We start from the raw sequence: 19119 nt of genomic DNA, 5'->3' as shown, positions 1-19119 counted from the left end.
TTGACTTTTTTTTGTTGTTAAAATGCCATCATATTCTTTTTTTATAACATAGAAGCATAGACTCTTTGACTTACTATTAAGGTTGAAGATTTTTGTGTATGGCAGACAAACTGAGAAAAAGAGTAGCAAACTTGTGAGTTAGCTGGATAATAGGAGGCAGCTTCTCACTGTCTTTGAAGGGAGTTGCAAATGTAGAGTAGGGGGAGGCTAACATAAATCCTGCAGTGCTGAATTAGTTGGAATCAGAAGTGTCAATGTGAAGTCATGACTTTTTATAGGTAAACATAGAAAGAAATTTAGATGTATTTGCTTAGACTTACAGTGGACAAACTTGGCAGAAAACCATCTTAACTAATAATAAAATAATCTCACTGGTATATGGGCAGATTGACATTGGGTACCTTCTGATTTCATGCTGTAAAAAACACAACTTCGCTTCTATGGTATTCCTGCTAACAATGCTTAAAACCATGAGGAAATAGTTTCCCAAATTGAGACACACTACAAACTAACTGAACACCCTACAAACTTTACTATCAAAACTGGGTAATGTAGTCAATTTGAGTTGCTGTTAACAAACGTAAAAGTAGACTGGATGGCTTAAACAACAGCTATTTATTTCTTTAGTTTCATAGGCTGAGAAGTCCAAGATCAAGGCGCACCTGATGTTTGGTGAGGACCCACTTCCTGGATGTCTTTCTTGCTATATTTGTGCATGATAGAGAACAGAGAAAGCAGCTCTTGTGTCTCTTCTTATAAGGGCATTAATGCTATCAAGAGGGCTTCACCCTCATGACCTTAGTACTTCTCAAAGGCCCTATCTCCTAACACCATCATATTGGGAATTAGGCTTTCATCTTATGAATTGTGAGGGTAGTCCATAGCACAAGGAAAATCATGAAAGACAAGGCACAATTAAGGAACTGTTCAGGTTTCAAAGAGACATGAAAACTAAATATACGAGCCTAAGTTTGATCTCAGAAATACCATAAAGGGCATTACTGGGGCAATTAGTGAAATTTCAGTAAAGTTTAAGGATTAGATGGTAATATTGGATCAATATTAACTTCCCGAGTTTGTTAACTGCACTGTACTTATGTAAGGAGAGGGTCCTTGTATTTGGGAATACATGCTGAAGCATTAAGGGTGATGGGACATCAGAAAATGTATTCTTCATTGCCTCAGAAATATTAGCAGCTGGGGAATCTGAGTGAAGGGAATATGGGAATAATACGTACTATGGCTGTAACTTTTATGTATATTTGAAATCATTTTTCAAAAAAACAAGCAAATACAATGAAATACCCCAGGATGTTCATGAGAACAATAAAAACTAATTACACCATTTTTTATGTCCCATTAGGAGCAATAAAATGATACTGGTGACTCTGTTAAGCTTACTTACCAGTAAGGTTATGCCAGTTGCTTATGAAGCTGATAAGCTGCCCTGTATATTCTTTACAAGTGCATGGTTTATTATTATCAATCTAATGGATAGTTAGATTTTTTTTTTTAAACCAGAGTCTTCCTTGACATGTGATGGATACAGAGTAAATGACTGACTGTTAGCTTACTTCCTGGATGAATGTGATGAGTAAGTCTGGGGCATCATTCATTTTTGTCTAGCAAAGAAACTGGGACAAACTGTGATAGTAAACAAACAAAGAATTTTTGTTGTTCATGCTTATAAAGCAGGCTCTTAATCGATTTATAATCCATGAAGTTTGACGACATTAAATACATATGAATTCTTCTGGGAGTAACTTTGCTACTACAGTTTTAAGATAGAAATACAAAACAATCAAACATGTTATTGGTGTAATAACATAAAAATAAATAGTATATATCTTAGTCTATGTATATTAGGAATAATACCACTGATGGCCACAGAGACTGAGAAAAGAATACAAATGTAGAAAATCTTCAAAAAAGAGAAAATCTTCAGTAGGTGGGATCATAGGAAACAATATCAAATATGTTGTTAGCCAGGAGAAACGGGTTATTAGGGGAAATTCTGAGTGTCTAAATATAGTACTAGAATACCAAGCAATCACAGATAGATAATATAAAGTAGGTGAAATTAATAGAAAATAGCATGTCAGAATTGTAATGTGTGGTAATTTAGGAAGAAGGGAAGACTTAGACGTTTTTATGGGAGTCTTGTAGCCCTGCAGTCCCCAACCTTTTTGACATCAGGGACCAGTTTTGTGGAAGACAATTTTTCCATTCACCAGGGGTGAGGGGGATGGTTCCAGGATGATTCAAGCACAGAACATTTATTGTGTACTTTATTTCTATTTTTATTACATAGTAATATATAATTAAATAATTATACAACTCATTTTTAAAAAGAAGCATGGGCAGAAGTGGTGAATAAAATAATGGGTAGGCCACACATAGACTAAAATAAGTGTCAAATTTTGACTTAAAACGTCCCACCAGATGCAGCTGTACAATTGAAGTACATTCACTCACTTGCCACTCACTGATAAGTTTTCAATATGAGTCTGCAAGCAATTGACTTTTCATGATCTCTATGCAGTCATACCTCACTGCTAATGTTAATCTGTATTTGCAGCCGCTTCCCTAGCACCACCACTGCAGATCATCAGGCATTAGGTTTTCATAAGGAGAGTGCAGCCTAAGAGCCCTCACATGTGCGTTTAAAATAGGGTTCACACTCCTGTGAGAATCCATTGCTACCACTGAACTAACAGAAGGTAGAACTTAGGCGATAATGCAAGCCATGAGGAGCAGCTATAAATACAGATGAAGCTTCATTTGCTCACCCACCACTCACCTCTTGCTTTGAAGCCTAGTTCCTAACAGGCCATGGACCAGTCCATGGCCTTATGGTTGGGGATACCTGCTGTAGCCCACTTATGTGGTTACCTTCTCTGGGTAATCCACCAGCTCAGGTAATGGGATTTTATTGGGTACATCTATAGTAGCAAAATACATACAAAAAGAAAAAGAAATGCTACTAAGAATCAGAAGAAATTAATCAGATGAATAATGGAGGAGATATTAATAGAACAAGAAAAATGGGAGAATAGCAAAAGTTAGGTATGTTTGGAAAAAGAGAAAATACATCTATAATCATCATCATTGTGGGAGTAGCACGTAGTATTGCTAAGTTGAACTACCAACAACAGCCAGCATTAATTGAGGGCTTATTATGTACTAGGTACTTTTCTAAGGGCCCAACTTTATTCCTCACATCCACTCTATGAACACACATCTTACTTACAAGGAAATGGAGACATGAACGATTAGGTAACTTGCGGAACTGTGGTTCAAACGCAGCATTCTGACTCTGACAACAATGCTGTATAGAAACACAGGTCTCCACCACGATCTGGAAGAGGAGGAAGAGACAGCGTCTATTGGAGCTCATTTACCTGGAGTTATTCATTAAGCTGATATAATTTACAGTGTGAGCTGCAGAGAATGACCTTATCACACCAATCCAAAGGAAACTACTACTATAATTAAACTGTGGGCAAAATAGCATAGGATATTTTTTTAAACCGTAGAACTGAAATTAAAGTTGTTACTGATCAATTAATAAGGTGATAATTAAACAGAAACTAGCCAACCTGGCTGATTGTAGATCAGTATCTAAAGTTTGTCTTTCAGTTCACATCCTTTGAGATATATTTAATTACATTTATAACACATGCATATTTAATATAATCTTTAGTGACAGATTGACAGATCTTCACCATCATTATGTGTAATTCCTCTTGATGTTTTTGTCTTTATTACTTGTATATTTGGGAGAGAAATAGAAGGCTATTTCCAATATTGTTTATAGCAATAAAGAGCAACTAATAAAAATGGTTATCTCCTTTTGTTTTTATAAAACAATCATCGCATTTCCCTCTGGAATGTCACTAGAGGTGACCATATTTTGAAGTAATATTTTAGTAAATAGAAGAGCAAAATAAAGCCTATTATTTTGTGTTATATTAAGGTTTAAGACTTTATATTGTTCATACTGAAATATTAAGAATCATTAATTATTATAATAGCATAAAATGTTTGCTGTTTGTCATGTTTTACCTAGAAGTAAATATTGAAACAAGTGACTTAGCAAAGTTGCCAGAGCTATTAAATAATAGGAACATTGGCTGGGCATGGTGACTCACACTTATAATACCAACACTTTGGGAGGTTGAGGTGGGAGGATCACTTGAGGCTAGGAGTTCAGAACCAGCCTGGGCAACATAGAGCGACCTCATCTCTACAAAAGAAAACATTTTAAAAATTAACTGGTGGTGGCATGTGCCTGTGGTCTCAGTTATTCAAGAGACTGAAGAGGGTGGATGGCTTGAGCCCAGGAGTTTGAGGCTGCAGGGAGTGGTAGTTGCACCATTGTGCTCCAGTCTGAGCAACAGAATGAGATCCTGTCTCTGAAATAATAAATAAAAACAGGAAACATAACCTTGTTGTGTTATATTAAGGTTTAACACTGTTTTAGAGTTAAGAGCCATTAATTATTATAATATCATAAAATGTTTGAGTTTTATCATGTTTTATCTAGAAATAAATGTTGAAGCAAGTGATATAGCAAAGTTATTAGAGCTCTTAAATAATAGGAAAATTATGTGCTTCTTATTGTCAACATCTTAGCTTTTAGAGTTTTAAAATGTATTTGTGTTTTACATCTCCAGTGACAGTTCATGTAGAATTTAGTGAACTATAATAATGTTGGATGGTGGCAATATCCCAATTTAATTAACTGCATGGCATTCAAATTCCTTTGTTAATGGGCAATGTGGATATACCTCAGCTATTTTGATATACAATTTAATAATCGTAATTTTTGTTAGCAGTTGTTAAGAGATAAAAGCTAGAAAGAACCAGTAAACATCTGTTTCTAGAACAATCTTCTTTCAAGGTACAAATATGCAGTGAGCATCTACTATATACAAGCACTATATTTTGGTATTAGATTACATTTGCTACTCTTGTTTTTAACACATGGATTTAAGTGAAATATTCTGAGGAGTATTACCAGTTAATTGAGCCTATAAATTACATAGTTTATGTGGCTCTTTAATTTTCTTATATGTAAAATGAAGGAGGAGAAGATTGAGTTGGAGTATATTATTTCTAGCATCCTTTCTAGTCTATGAATCAAATCAGAAAACTGCAGATCTTTTTCCACATTTTGTGCAGTGTGATCTCTTTTAAGCTATACTATGAAGGCCTACTCAAGGGACAGGAACTAGTTATTCCTGTCTGAGAATTCATTATAGCTTAATCAACAAATCTGTTTTATATTCTTCATATTGTTTTCTTTTTTTTTTGAGTTGGAGTCTCACTCTGTTGCCCAGACTGGAGTGCAGTGGCCGCTCCCGGCCACCGCAGCCTCGACCTGCTGGGCTCCGGCGAGCCTTCTGCCTCAGCCTTCCAAGTAGCTGGAACTACAGGCGTGCACTACCACACCCGACTAGTTTTTGATTTATTGTAGAGATGAGGTCTCACCAAGTTGCCCAGGCGGGTCTCGAACCCACGGCTCAGGCAATCCACTCACCTCAGCCTCCCAAAGCACTGGGATCACAGGCTGAGCCACCGAGCCTGGCTCTTCATATTGTTTTCAAAGATAGAAGCAAGATATGTGATCAAAATCTTTTTTAAAATAGTGGAATACCTGGGTTTTTACTTTAGGTTTAACTCTGCACAATGCTAACCTCCTTAGCATTTGACGACAACAACAACAACAACAAAAGAATTTGGAATTTGTATATGACCAAAAAAATGACGTGTGATGAATGAAAAACATTTTTTACAGCCTGTATCTTCCCAGTGTTTTATTATTTTTGGAAATGCTTTTTTGGGAAATATTTTTTTTTGTAATTGTTTTACATTTCTAATGGTGAGTTAAATTTTTAAAAATGTTTAACTGGTGCCTGCTGCAATAGAAGCTATAATGTTTGAACTGTGTCATGAGGTGTCTCTGAGGAAGTCTGTATTTTTTTAATAGTAAAGGATGTAAGTAATCTCTCTGAAATGTCAGATTAATTTAGGGTGTGTCCTTTCTTTTTCCCTTGTGACGTAGGTAGGAAAATTGAGTGTTCCAAACAACTCATGGAAAATATTCCACACCAGCATTATTTGTACTGCACATGTAGTTAAATGCTTTTAATGGAACACAGATTTACAGGTAGATTATGAAATGTGGGAAAATGCCTTCTTGAAGTAGGAAATAAATCATGTTTTTGTCTGTTATCTTAAGCATCATATATATTCTTATCATGAGTAATTTTCAACTAAACTGAACTCTCTGATTAGGCTGAGGGGAAAGTTTTCAGAAAATAGAATGTGTTGAGATGAATTTTACGCATTGTGCCTATCATAGCCTTGTCTTGATTAATTCAAATTTATAATGCCAATACTTTAAATTAGCATGTAATCTTTAAATGATCATGGAATGGTGACACCCCTGGTGTCCTTGTACTAAAGATTGCATGCTCCAATTCTGTTGTGGAGTTTACACTTCTCAAAGGCCATTAGCACCTCCAGATGTCATGCTTACACTAGCCTTATGTCCCCTTTATCTCTGTTCTAGTGTATGATCAGTTTCTTCTTTACACAAGATGATTCTGGCCACAGTGGGGAGAAGTACCAGTAGGAGATATACTGGGGAGGCTGGAGTATTGTGATAGTCTGTGGGGTCCCAGGTTTGGGCTAAGGCTACAGCGGTAGAGATGGAGAGAAGTTGGGGTATTTGAGAACTTCTCCGATCTGCCATGATTTCTCAGTCTATGTCCTCTGCTCTATGTATCATCTCCTCACTTCCTCTGGCACTTTCCACGGTGTTTTCTGTAGCTCCTGATTTGTGACCAGCAGACTCCTCTGTATCAGCATTTTCTCAATATTCCATCACTTACTTGCCTTCACTGAAACCTTGCAGTAGTTTGTTCTTATACCACAGGCACCTCCAAGAGGAGAGATGGGATTTTCTCTTAGTGTCATTCTAGATGACTGTTACCCTTTCTTTTATAAACCCCTTCTTCTTTGAAACCCACATCAGTCTTCATCATTACCTCACCTTCCTCTTGACAACCTTCAGCTATCTGTCCCTGCATGTGAAGACCAACTACTAGTTCCTTCCTGGTCCAACTCTTTTCCCCCCTATTTTCTCTCCACCCATAGATGCCAGTCCTGTTTTTACATCCTTTATCCAGCTTAGGTTCCCTGGCCTATAATTATAGTCTCTCACATATGAATACCCTTATCTTCTTACCCCTTCATTCTACCAATCCCAAACTTAGATGAATTCAGCCTCCACTTTGTCTATACCTACGTCTATACGCCCGGGCACTGCTGGTGAGCATCACATGCCCAGGGTAGAGTCCTGTCGTCGTACATGCAAGCTAGCAGCTTCAGCTGAGCATCCAGTACTGGGTAGCAATTCTGCTGTTTGATAACTTCCTCTTCTCTCTGTTCCTCAGTGACTCTTTCTTGTTTCACTACTGTATCCATACTTCCTCCCACTTTCCTTTCCCTGTTGATACTAATTCTGAATCTCTCTTCTCTACGCTACCCATGCTCTAGACCTGATCACCAGGATTTTTGTTTTTGTTTCATTTAACTCATTCTCCAAGCTGTAACCAGGATGCTCTTTTAAAACTATAAAGCCGATGATGTCACTCTGCAGTCAGAACCTGTTCGTGCTTCCCACTGTTCCCTCTTGTTCTTTGAGCACAATTTTCTTCTTTGTATTCTCTGTTCTAGGCACACTTTTTTCAAACTAGCTAAGCTCTTTCTTGCCTCAGGGATTTTTTTTTTAAAACATAATATTCCTTCTGGAATATTCCCACACACTTGCAGCTAGCATGCTTAATAATTCCTATTCACCCCTCCTATCTTCGCTTAAAGGTCACCTCCTCAGAGAGGCCTTCCTTCCTACTGAAAAGTAAAGAATGATGAGAAGGAAGAAGCAAATATAAAAATTGCTGAAGAAGATTTGTGACCTTTCAGAATACAATTTTAGTAACAGGTTAAGGGGGAAGGCATGCAGTAAGAAAATAGGTACAGAGCATTTATTCTAGAACCTGCAAGAGAAAGGAGAGACATGGGTAGGTAGCTAGGGAATTCTGCACGCGCTTGAAAGCAGAGGGAAATTAGCCAGTGTAGACTGAAAGAAAATACTAAGTTAAAGGGATTAGTGAAGAAGCAGTGAAGGTGTGAGATGTGAGTAAACGAAGAACATGGTTGGTGATGCGGGAAAATTGGTGAACTTATGTCTCTGGCTCCAATTTTGGTAAAGGAGAGGTGGTCACACACCAAGAGGGTGGACGTTGTCCATATTACCATTTGTGGAAATTTGATTCCTAGGTCTATTTAATGATATAATAAAATCTTTGTTTATATTAGTGTTTCTAAATGCCTCTAGCTTTGTGTCTTTGGATTATCTTTAAAATATAGCGTTTTAACATAATTTAAAATACTTTAAATTCACAGTGCTAAGACATTCTGATAATATTGCCTGTTTAAAAGGTGTGATATTTACTTGAGCCCCAGGGTATTATGTCATTTGTCACTTTACTTTTGGTCTATTTTTCTTTTTATCCCCATGCTGACTTTGACTTTGTTAGCATTTATTGTCTTGTCTGTTAGAGGAAAGATCTTAAAAATGTCTAAGTCCAAATGGAGGTGCTTGAGTAAGACAAAAATTTATTTACAATATTGTAAATTGCCATATCAGAAATTAACCATTTGAATACATCTGAGGTAAAAGGGCTGCAGCCACAAAACCAGAGAGTTTCAGGCCTACCAGAGATCTTTAGCATTGCTGGTTCAGGTCTTTCTTCATCATATGAGGAAGATAGATTGTCTGAAACACATTGTGTAATTGGCTGTGGTAAAAGAAATTAGTAAATCTACAACCAGAGAAATAGAAATTTTGAATATTGACCTGTTAACCAAAACATAGTTGTTGTTGTTTTTTTTAATTTACTACTTATGTGTGCCTACTAATGAAAGGTCTGAAATAATAGTTGATTATATATTATAATGACAGAGGAAATTAGCATACTTATACCTCTCTCTACTTTTTAAAACATTTTAAATATATAATACATGTATACAGGGCAAAATTCAATGAGTACAAATGGATTTATGCTAAAAAAGAAGCCTCCTTTCCATCCCTGTCTCTCAACCACTCTGCTCCTCTTACGCATTTGTCCAGAGATATTCTGTGTACTTCAAAACACTCATGTTTAGGTGCTTTTTTCTTAATAAATGATGACATCTTTATACGCTATTCTTTATTTCTTGAGGATGGTCTCATATTAGTACATACAAAGATGCCTCATTTTTAGAGAAGGGCACTAAGTTCATATATATATATTTAAGATATGATATACTTTAAGGAACCCTTGGCTGGGTATAAAATTGGGGAGTAACATTTCCTCTTTTAGTACTTATACCATATTAATCTGTGGACTTCTGTGTCAGTATTGCTCTTGAGAAATTAGGCTGGCCTGAACTTTTTTCTTTCTCACACATGATTTCTTATTTCTTTTTTTTAGTCTTGTCAATCTACAGGTTCAAGGTTTTGTTTATTTTGAAAAGTCTTATACTATTATATCTTTGAGTGTACATTTATTCCTTTGCTTTATAAGCCTTTTTTGAAGAAGACAGTTGTGTATCCTTTGTGTCCCCTTTCTTCCTCCTCCATATCTTTTGTCTTTCCTGTAAATTGGTTTTATATTGTTGATCTTATCTATTTTGTTTTATATGATTTCTTATCCTTGTCTTTCTTTCTAGTCACATTTACTCTATTTTTGGTTGCTTCTTAATGTGGCATTTATCTCAATAATGTTATTTTTCTCTTCATTTTTTCTGAGTTCTATCAGCTTGATTTTCATTTCCTTCTGTTGTTGTATAATCTCTTCTTTGAACCTTTGCTTTTCTTCTTTGAGTTTTTTGTTTTTTAAAGAGGGGTCATGTTTCCTAGGGTTGCCTTTGAGGTGTTGAATTATTTATCTGAACTCTTCCTGTGTTTCTTTGAGTAGCTCTTGTGCTATATGCTCTTAATTTTCCTTGTTTCTCTTTATAATTTTTTTGCCAAAGGTCATGTAAAGATCCAATACTGGCTATTTTCTGTGTATTGTTCATGTTGAGATAGGGTGGTAGGGTAGTGTAAGCAGCGGCAGGCGGGAGCTTTACCTTGGGCTTGTTACCTTGTTCCCTCTCACCAATCTGTTATTTATTTCCTTTGCCCTAGGACTCATGTCCCATTGATTGTTGGCATTGAAAAGGTAGGGTGGTTCTTTAGGTCAGATTCTCAGTGTCCTATAATGAAATGTCACCTCTACTCTGCACCTGTGTCTTCAGTCACCTTTGGCTAGAGAATTGAGTGGAAACAGTAGACATGACATAGTAACAAGAACTCTTAGTGCAGTCTGCCCTTACCTTTCTATAGTGTTAAACTGTAGCTCAAGGAGACAGTCTCCCCTTCTCTTGTGCCTTATGCTTACATGTCGATTTCCCTCATAGGATGATAACATCAATAGAATCATTACGTCTGTTATTCAGAATTATGTGTCTTGGAGAAATTTGCTTTTTGCTGGAGACTTGAGAAGGCATATGATGACTTTAAGCACCTTTCCTTCCCCTTAATATTTGCAGATTTGGGGAATTTGTATAGTTTATGATTTGGAGTCCTGATAGTTTCTTTGCTTCCGTTGTATAGTGAAGTTGCAAATTTGTACTTGTTACTCATCAATGTACAAGGGAGTGCAGTTTCTTTGTTTTCTGTCACATATCATCACATATCATCTCCCTCATAAACTGTCTGTCTTTAGTAGGGAATAGCAAGAAAAAGACTCCTGAATAAACAGGAATCTTGGGCCGTTTTGGTTTAAGCAGAAACCAGGAGTAACACAGTGTTTTGATTTTCTTCCCCTAGCCCCAGCTTCCACTGAGGTGGAGTTTGGGAGCATATGAGAGAGGCTTCTGGGGATGGTGGTCAGATCTGCCTCATGACGATGGCAGTGGGGGGAGAACTCAGATGCACATGCTATCCTTGGGAGACTCTGCTGAAAGGGCCTGGATTGGTAACTGTTGAGTAATGAGTCATGCTATTTGGGCTTTGAAGGCACTGAGGAGGCTTCTGCTGTCCATGGTCACCATGACAGTTGGCCTTCCCTGTCCATGGACTCCCCATCTGTAGATTTAACCAACTGCAAATATTTGAGGGGAGGATTGAACATTACGGACCTTTTTCCTTGTCATCATTCTCTAAGCAATACAGTATAACAGCTATTTATATTATATTAGGTATTATAAGTAATCTAGAGATTATTTAAAGTATATGGGAGGATGTACATAGGTTATATGCAAATACTATGCCATTTTATTTGAGCATTTTACTTGGCATCCATGGATTTTGGTATCTGCAGGGAGGCCCTGGAACCAGTCTCCCACAGACACTGAGGGGCAACTGTGTTTGCCGGCAGTTCATGGAGTCTTCATATCATGTGATTTTCATCCTGACCCAGACCTTCGCCTGTCATCTCACTAGGATACATAGAAGCTTCTAGATTTCTACTGCGATATACTCAGGTCATCTCTCCAGCCTCTCCTTCTAGCAGTAATGTGTGTTTGCCCTCACACCATATTTGAGATAGCATAAGACTGAGAACTGGGCTTTACTGGAAGCCTACACCCTGCCCTAGACTGTGTCCCAGACACAGACCTCCATCCAGCTCAGACATTTTTAGGGTACCTGATATTTGTCAGAATGTTTTCACCAGTCTTTCTCTACTGCCAGCCCCCATTCATCTCCAAGGTCCAGCAGAAAAGGAAATAGCAAGGATTCTGGTATGTTTCTGATTTTAATGAGTGAGTGTCTTTTAAGAGAATGAAGCGACAGTGGGGGAATTGTTAGGGATCATATATCTTGGCTCTGCAGCAGGTTTCTTTTGAAACTTGAAAAAACTTGAATAGTTCTTTGTTAGATTTTCTACTGTAGACTTACAATAATAATGTTATTTGTAAGCCTCTCACATTAAAGAGTTAGGGAATAATCATCAGTGAGTGGAAACAAAGAAAACTAATAGTACTTTTAAATTAGTTATGATTTTAAGTTAGCTATGATTTTAAAATTCCAATTAATTTTATATTATTTCCTTGGAAATTACATTTTTTCTCCTAAGAGTATCTGTTTTGAAAGATTGTGGGTCTTTTTTTGTGCTTTATGAATGATGACTTGATGAAATTAGTCATTTATGATTGACAAAAACATGACCGAACTTTGCAAAGTTTGAATAGACTTCTGATATTCAACACCAAAGAATTGTGCCTAATTAAGGCTTCTGTGTAATTAAGATAACAACGTAGAGTCCATCATTAAAATTAACAGAGAAAAAGTTCTTCCTTGGTCCTTGGAGAGGATATTATATGCAAGCCCTGTTGTGTGGGTTGCAAAATGTCACTGGAATTTATATGCATTACTTGTCTAATTGCAGTAAATGTAGCATGTCCAGATAGGTTTTGAGTTAGAAAGCTGTTTGTTACTTACTGGAAATCACTTGAAACCTCAGTACCCAGAGGCAGCTGTTCACAGGTCCTTCACCTCTCCCCAGAGATGACTGGGAGACTCTGTTGTTGGACCCTGTCTTTCATGGCTGGAGCAGTAAACATGACAGGTTGTTTGGGAACCATCTGTTTAAAATGGCTGCTGCTTTGTATGCAGCAGTGAACTTGAGATCAGTTTTCTGTCTTTCTTCTTGGTAACGGTCTTATTTGGTGTCACAACAGGTGGAAGTTGATGGATCGAAACTAAATGTGACCAGCACGTGGAACCTGACTTTGCCCTTATTGTCTGTCAACGTTGATGGCACTCAGAGGACTATCCAAGTAAGTGTTCTGATGATTTACTTAGAAGGCCTCCTCAAGTTCAAAATCCTTGTCCATACCTGTACAGTTAAGATTTACAGATATAGGAAAGAAAAACTGTATTCTGTTTGTCTTATACTTTTCACAGTGGAAAACACTCTTTTTCCTATTTTAGAGAATCTTGAGTTAATTGTTAATCTGAACAACTTTCTTTTTCAGGCAATCCAAGAAGGTTAATGTCTTATTTTTGTTGTAAATAAAGAATCCTGCATGTTTTTCTAAAAATATCAGAAAATTAGCAGTTTGTCTGTATTTTGGGGGTTTTTTTGGTTTTTTTTTGCCTTTGTGGGTTTTTAGTTGTAAAATGTGACTTTTTTTTATTACCCTCCTGTTCTATGCAGTTGAAATTGTCTGGGTGTTGGATTAGCAGAAACATGTGCTACTCAGTTGACTTTCCACAGCACGCTGGTGCCCTTTACAAATTTAGCAATCTTGATTTGTTAGCCTTTCTTTCCCCCTGAACATAAAATGCCTTGCACTGAGGAGATACCTTGAAACCCAGAGTTGACAGAGTATTCTTTATAATCAGTGACTTCCATTTTATAGTAGAAAGCTATGCAAAAACTTTCTCCCAAAATTCCTTCACCTCACCTTATATTTAAGGCAAAAACAACAACAGAAACCCCATGGAACGTGCAGCTATCATAGGCTAATACAAATCATAAACCCTCCATAGCATTAAATATTCATTGCTTTTTCTTTCTTATGAAACGTTTTTGCATTCTCTTAATTTGATTTTACAAAGGAAACCGATTTTTTAAAACCTAGATAAATCAGGAGAATCACAGAGAAAAACTACTCTATACTCAATTCCTGTCTACCTCTATGAGAGATCGTGGGGCAGAGGATTCTAGAACCCACAGTAAATAGTTGGTAACTGAACTAATTAGCAAGCCAGGTCCAAATGATATGTTATCTCATGGTTCTAAAAAACCTTGAACTTGCAGTAATTGACTTTGGCTTTGTGACTTGTCCTTTTATAATATTTCTTCTCATATTCTAACTCCCTGTCTTATTTCATATTTTCTAAATTCATAACTATATAAATATAAGTTATAAGGTGAAGTACTTTGAAACCCTTGAAAGAAATATCATTACATACATTCATATCACTTAGATCCATTTGTTATTGTATCCTCAAAAAATATGGTTTTGTTTTACTTGCTTATGTTCATGTTCAGTAGATCATTTTCTGTATTGAATTAAAATTCTGGTATTCATGTGTTTTGGTCAGAGGGACATAACATGACCTCTCAGTAGTGAGAAGAAAACGGTACAAACTCCTACTGTCCAAATTTTGGGGTCATGTTACTTTCAGCATCTTTCCCAATGACTATGCAAATAATTGTCTTGATGATACTTTTACATGAAGAATTTATAACTAAATTAATACTAGATATGTATTTAGGATAATTATAAAAATTTTCCCTAGTGTAGGGTTCAAGTTTAGTAAATAAATCCCTTCAATCTTTTAAGTTCTTTGCTGCAAAGAAATACGTGACTTCTTAATGGCAGATCCCTTGACTTTTTGGAAGAGGTCATTGTGTCAAGTACTCTTTAATTGGAAGGAAATAACTCCGAGAGGGAAATAGTTATTGGAAAAAAATCATTTACCTAAAAAAAATGAAGAAAGTTTTTCTTCATGAGAGGGAATGAGTTTTATTCGCTTTCTATAGTCATTAGTAGTCAGTGTTGACTCTTTACAAAATATCATGTGGTCCTCATGAAACTGATAATAACATAGTAATATAGTGCTTACTGTGCCTGGGCAGTTTTAAGTACAGTACAGGTATAACTCATTTAATCTTTACAATAATTGTATGAAATAGGTGCTGTTATTTACACTTTCATAAATGAGGCAGCTGGGGCTTGGAGAAAGTGAGTGACTTACTAAAGCTCACACAGCTAATAGGTGGGAGATGATTTATTTATTTATTTTTATTACGTGCTCAAGAAGTGGCAGCTCTCATTATTAATACTTTTGTGATTAGAGAAAAATTTACAATCTGCAAATGTAGAGAGGTTTTCCATGAGTAACTTGGTGTTTCCCTCTGGTCCTTATGACATTCTCAGGTAACTCATTAATCCCAGAGACATGTATGAGGAGAATTGTTTTCCTGGGGCATTTAGCAGTAAAATCTGGGAAAATTCATTCAAAAGAGATCTGTTTTCTCTGGAGTCCTCCAACTTATGGCTATTCTGCTTCTCTTGGGTCCAATTTTATTTTCACTTATAATCCCAGTCCCACCGGGTAGATGATGGCTGGGAAGGGGCTAGCCTTGTCAGGTTATGCTTGTGGGAGATGATTTAAATCAAACCATCTTGCTGTAGGATTCTTGCTATGCAGAGGCAGGCTAAGCAACTTCCCTGCGATTACACAGCTGGGAAGAAGCTATGCTGTAGTACTTCCGACTTCCGCCATCCCAGTCTTCAAGTAAGAATTACTCATGCTTTACACCAGTGGCTCTCAAACTTTAGTGTACCTTTGAATCAATGAGAAGACGTGTAAAAACTCTCATTGCTGGACCCACTCATGGAGTTAACTCTGATTTAGTAGGTCTGGGCTAGGTCTGCATTTCAAGGAAGTTCCCAGGTAATGCTGGTGGTAGGGGCCACAGTTGAGAACTACTGCTTCAAACCTTTTCTATCAGAGAATACACTGGAGAGGATAAGCCTAGGCAAGGCAGGTGGAGCCACGCCACATGAGCTTTCTTAGGGACATGGGGTGGACTCGACTCTGACCCTAGGGGACACATGGAAGAGTTGTCAGTGAGGAGGTGATGACTGAACAGAATTGCAGTGCACAGGAGGCTTTGGTTTGTTGTTGTTTTTGTTGTTGCATTGTGGAGATTGGCTTGAAGAAGGGTGAGGTTGAGATTGGAGGCAGAGGAAAGGCAGCAGGCGTGAGGGAAGTGAAGGTGGGTGCTCTCAGCAGCAGTTAGAATGAAGAGCTCCATGTGAGGAGGAACCTGAATGTGACGGGAGGAAAAACTGGTGACTTCACAGTTGCTGATTTCTCCTCTGCCTACCCTTAGCCTGGGCAGATCTCAAGGTCTGACCTTGACTTTCTTGTCTCCCTGTGCTTGATTCCTGGGCTGCGTTGCTCCAGGAGTTTCAGTTCAACACCTCTGAGCAGACAGCTATGAAATGCTGTTGTGTGTTTGTTTGCATTTCTCTCTGCACTTATTTATGGTAAATTCTGAGAACCATGGGATGGATATTACCTCAGGTAGTTAGCAAGTGATCTGACAGTAGTGAGTGCTGTTCTTTTTTCCCTGGATTTTTGTGCATGCGTGTAAACTTTTTATTATTAAATATTATGTTATAAAATAAAAGTAAAATTTTATTGTTAAATATTAATCTATTGTTACTATTTATTACTAAATTTTATTATTAAACTCAAAGTAGTATGTATTGCCTCTATATACAAGCTAAAGAATAACACAAATGAAAACCTGTTTATCTACCATCTAGATTAAAGAAAGAAAACATCACCAGTGCTATTGGTAATGACATCACTCTTCCTTGATAAAAATCTTCCTTCCTGGTTCCACAGTCATGATTTTTAAATGTACCAATCCTTTGTTTTTCTTTAGGGATACTTACATATACAGTAAAACTGTGAACAATGTCTTGTTCATGTCTGAATCTCATGTAATGGGCCCCACACTCTCTGTGTTCTTTCAGGGGTCACCTTCTTCTTAGTGTTTTGTTTGTGAGATTGGTCCATGTGGATGCCTGTGGCTTTGGTTTGTTTACTTCTGTTCTATATATTATTATGTTATATATTATTACATCATATTAATATAACACAAATCTTGTTTTTAAATTACCAGATATGTAACTTGTCTTGTCTATTTGTCTCCTCTAAATGGACACTTCTGTAAGATTTATTGTTGTCACACGTGACAATTCTATGGACATAATGCTTCACATTTCCTCTTAAAATAAGAGCTTCTTGGGGCAGTGCCAGTGGAATGGCTATGCTATGAGGACTCTGCACCCTTACGCCTAGTGACAAGGCAACGTGGCTTTCTCCTGTGACTGTACTAGTTTACATGCTCACCAGTTTGAGGATCATATTAATAATATGAACGGTGAGCTACTTATTCTGTACTTACTATCCAGGCACTGACTGTTCTAAGCACTTCCTATGTATAAAATTGTTTAATTCTCATGTCGATTCAATAAAGTATGTACTTGTGTTACCCCTTGTTTCGTATTTTGGGAAATTGAGGCTTGTAGAGGTTAAATCGCTTGTCCAAGACATTCTGCTAGTAAATGAAAGCGCCAGAATTTGAACCCAGGAATCCATGCCCTTAATTTTGCTCCCCTTCCTAGTGAACACTTGGTATTCACAGATCTTATTTCTTTTCCTGACTGGCATGTTTAAATTGCTTTTTAGTTATATATATATATTTTAAAAATTATATATATATATATTTAGTTGGAGTCTTACACCATCACCCAGGCATGTACAGTGGCATGCTCTGGCCACCCCAGTGTCAACCTGTGTGCTCCGGCAATTCTTCCGCCTCAGCCTTCCAAGTAGCTGGACCCACAGGCACATGCCACCACACCCGGCTAATTTTTGATTTATTGTAGAGCCAAGGTCTTCCCAACTTGCCCAGGCTGGTCTTGAACCCTCGGACTCAGGCAGTTCACTCGCCTCGACCTCCCAAAGTGCTGGAATTACAGGCTGAGCCACCAAGCCCAGCCTGCTTTGTAGTTTTAATGTAGATTTCCCTGGTTAGTAATGACAATGAGCATTTAAAAGTATGTATGTATTGGCAGTGCCATTTTCTGTTACGTAAAATGCCTGCTTGTGGCTTTTGCCCTCTTTTTATTGGATTTTTGTCTTTTTCTTATTGACTCATAAAAGTTCTTCATATGTTATGTATCCTAACCCTTTGTTACTTATATGTGTCACAAATAATTTCTTCCAATTTGCAACTTTTAAAAGTATCTAAGTAAAATTTTAAATCAGAGGTTTAACGTCAAAATTTCCATTTTTCCTGTATGGTTTGTGTATTTGGTGTTTGTTTACTCAATTGTCTTCTACTCCTAAGCTCATAAAGACACTTGCCTATATTTTCTTTTAAACCTTTTAAATCGTGCTTTTCACATTTAATTCTTTAATTCTCACGGGATCGGTTTTTGTGTGTATCGTGTGCATTATTTTACTTTTAATATGGATAACCAGTTGTACCAGCACTACTAATGATAGTCCTGTTTCTCTTTGCCTTATTAGCTTGCCACCATCTCGCCTTTCCAACCCCCAAATTCTTTAAAAGCTTATGGTTCCTGTGAAGTGTTTCTCAATTAACTGTAAACGAAAAGATGACTTTCCCCTTAACATGAAACTCTGGTCACTATATTTGCTCCTACAAGCTCTCAGCCAACTGCCCCCTTTCATTTTTCAGTTATCTCTAGGGATTGATGGGCAGTTAAAATGGTACAGGGTGTGTGTGTTTGTGTGCCTGCGTGTGTTGCAAGTCAAGGGAATCAGATGATCCTCGGGGTATCCCTTAGAAAACCATGTTTGTGAAATGGAAGGTGACTTGAGAAGCAGTCACATAGGGAAGTCATGAGACCTAAGCATGGAAAAGTAGGTTGGAGGAGCCAGATTGGAATGAGAGCTTGAAGAGTCTGTGTTTTGCAATCAGCAATGGAGAGATCACTGCAAGTTTTTGCGGAGGAAAGTAACTGGAAAGCATCCATCAGAATGCTGTTATGCAAGATGAATGTGTGCCTATAATAGAGGAGAGACTAAAGGGTCGAAGGGAGAAGTGGAGAGGAGTTCATTAGAAGACAGTGGAGAAAAGGGGGCCTGAGTTTGAGAGAGGTTGGCGATGAAAATGTGACCCAGTGTGTTAAGTACTCTAGGAGGACACACTGTGGGTACCATGAGGATCACAAAATGCTATCCCCAACAGACACCCGGCTCCTGCTTTGTCCATTTTGTTTTTCAGTATGAGTTTTTTCAGCCTTGCCTGACATTCTTAGATGGTTATCCCTTCAAGCTTCAAGGCAAGTTTTTGAAAGTGAATTCCACAAACCCCACATCTCTACAATTTAAAAATATATTTATAAAAGAAAAAAGTGAATCCCATATTCTTTGCTTTTACAAACCAAGCCACCAACCATCTACCAATGTATAAAAGCAGGAAAAAAAATGTTATAGAAATTCAGAGTTCTATG

The 19119-nt window shown here is 37.3% G+C and overlaps 1 protein-coding gene across 8 annotated transcripts in view; it reads left to right on the top strand.

The window, feature by feature from the left end:
* The window catches only part of PCCA (propionyl-CoA carboxylase alpha subunit), a 419699-nt gene that overhangs the window by 294703 nt on the left and 105877 nt on the right, over positions 1-19119 (top strand). For all 8 annotated transcript variants that reach the window (XM_021715457.1, XM_021715463.1, XM_021715461.1 and 5 more), the window contains one exon: positions 12781-12879. In XM_021715457.1, coding sequence (XP_021571132.1) covers positions 12781-12879 — 99 coding nt within the window. The remainder of the gene's footprint in view (positions 1-12780; positions 12880-19119) is intronic.

Source organism: Carlito syrichta, unplaced genomic scaffold, assembly GCF_000164805.1.
Source record: "Carlito syrichta isolate Samal-C Ts95f unplaced genomic scaffold, Tarsius_syrichta-2.0.1 Scaffold307134, whole genome shotgun sequence".
In the NCBI taxonomy this organism is placed as follows: domain Eukaryota; kingdom Metazoa; phylum Chordata; class Mammalia; order Primates; family Tarsiidae; genus Carlito; species Carlito syrichta.
Note: the sequence above shows the minus strand (reverse complement) of the source record. Positions and strands in the feature narration are given on the sequence as shown.